This window comes from Grammomys surdaster, unplaced genomic scaffold (assembly GCF_004785775.1).
Source record: "Grammomys surdaster isolate TR1022 unplaced genomic scaffold, NIH_TR_1.0 125808, whole genome shotgun sequence".
In the NCBI taxonomy this organism is placed as follows: domain Eukaryota; kingdom Metazoa; phylum Chordata; class Mammalia; order Rodentia; family Muridae; genus Grammomys; species Grammomys surdaster.
In genome coordinates, this window is record NW_021620639.1 from 930,473 (window position 1) to 932,417 (window position 1,945).

The 1,945-nt window shown below is 41.7% G+C and overlaps 1 protein-coding gene across 1 annotated transcript in view; it reads right to left on the minus strand.

Moving 5' to 3' along the window:
* Dnah14 (dynein axonemal heavy chain 14) overlaps positions 1 to 1,945 on the minus strand; it is a 196,983-nt gene that overhangs the window by 172,692 nt on the left and 22,346 nt on the right. The window contains exons 10-11 of the mRNA XM_028789300.1: positions 1,441 to 1,454; positions 167 to 257 (exon numbers count right to left, since the gene is read on the minus strand). Coding sequence (XP_028645133.1) covers positions 167 to 257; positions 1,441 to 1,454 — 105 coding nt within the window. The remainder of the gene's footprint in view (positions 1 to 166; positions 258 to 1,440; positions 1,455 to 1,945) is intronic.

Sequence of the window (1,945 nt, forward strand, 5' to 3'; positions counted from 1 at the left end):
TGTACATGTGTGTGTGTGTGCACACATGTGTGTGGGTGTACATGTGTGTGTGTGTGCACACATGTGTGTGGGTGTGACAAACAATTGCTAACTGAATGTTTAATTCCAAAGCTTGCTATTCATCTTGTATCAAAATTTATGTTAATGGTTTTAAGGTACATCTTACCTCATGAACATCAGTGTCTGGTAGTTCTGAGCTTTGAACAGAAAAAGGGGAGAACCTTGAATAGACAAATTCATCATCATCTGATTCCTTTCTAGAAAAGATCTTCCTGTCTCTAGAATAAGAAATGGGAGGGAAATTTATTTTTGAAATCATTTATTTTAGTATTTAATATGAAAATATATAAAGAATTTATATAACTTAGTAAGAAAGAGATAAAGATATATATCTTTATCTCATATATATCTATATATATAAGATATCTATCTATCTATCTATCTATCTGTGTGTGTATATATAAGATATCTGTCTGTCTGTCTGTCTGTCTGTCTGTCTATCTGTCTTTCTATCTATCTAGGGAACAAACAAGTAAGTTAAAAATGGAGAAAAGGCTGGGACAAGGCTCAGCAGTGTTCAGCTTGTAGGTGTGAAGAGCTGAATCTGAGCCATCGGAATGCACATAAGTATCCAGGCATGGCTGCAGCACATCTGCATTGTTAACAGTGACAAAATAGGAGGCCTCAAGTCTGAACCAGAGCCACACTGCGTATGTTCTAGGGAATGCCTGCCAACACAGGGGTGAGGATTGAATCCAGAGCTCAGTCACCCTCTCATGTGCCCATGATAAACTACATTCTCTGGCTCTGGAGGGAATGACTTGAACCACTGCAATCAGAAAGATGGAAAACTCATAGACAAATCCAAAGGGTAATTCTAGCCTATGAAGGTTCATGGGAAATAGAGACAAGAACACCAGACACGATCTATCTATCTATGATCCTATCTAAAGGGGCAACACATTAGAAAAACAGGAAAAATGGACAAAGGAGAAAGATCAGAGCTACTGACAAAAACAACATTAGCATAAGAATGAAATCTTATGTAGTTTAAGGCATGAAATCAAGCATATAAACCACCTGTGTTTCTGTCTCAATAGACAGAAATTCTTTGGCTGGCTTAAAAATCAAAATCAAATCATGATTCTGAATTTCCTCAGAAAAACCTAACAGAAGAGCCAAATCCAAGACAAATACAAGTAAGACCCAAATCATCCAACAGCCACAGGACCTGCAGGAGACCAGAAGTTGCCAATATATGCTCGCCCTTGAAAAGGCCTGTGTGAGTGGAAGCCCAGCAGAGCCGGGATGGTAGAGACGCCGGGATGGTAGAGACGCCGGGATGGTAGAGACGCCCGGATGGTAGAGACGCCCGGATGGTAGAGACGCCGGGATGGTAGAGACGCCCGGATGGTAGAGACGCCCGGATGGTAGAGACGCCCGGATGGTAGAGACTGGCCCAGGCCCTCACAATCACAATTTTAGTGTATAGAAAGAATGAGGACTTGGGAAACAGGAGAATTCAGGATGTGTTAAGAGATTTGAAATATCTTCAACAAACGATCTGTCACTGGAGAATACCACCAACCACGGAAACATCACAGGGGAGAAGATCTGTGTTGTATAGTCTGAGAATCAACAGGTAAGAACGAAAGTAAATGAAAATGAGGCCACCATACATACATGTACACACCACACACACACACACACACCACACACACACCACATACACACACACATACATACCACATACCACACAGCACACACACACACACACCACATACACACACACATACACACACCACATACCACACAGCACACACACACTACACACACACCACATACACACACACATACATACCACATACCACACAGCACACACACACACACACACCACATACACACACACATACACACACCACATACCACACAGCACACACACACA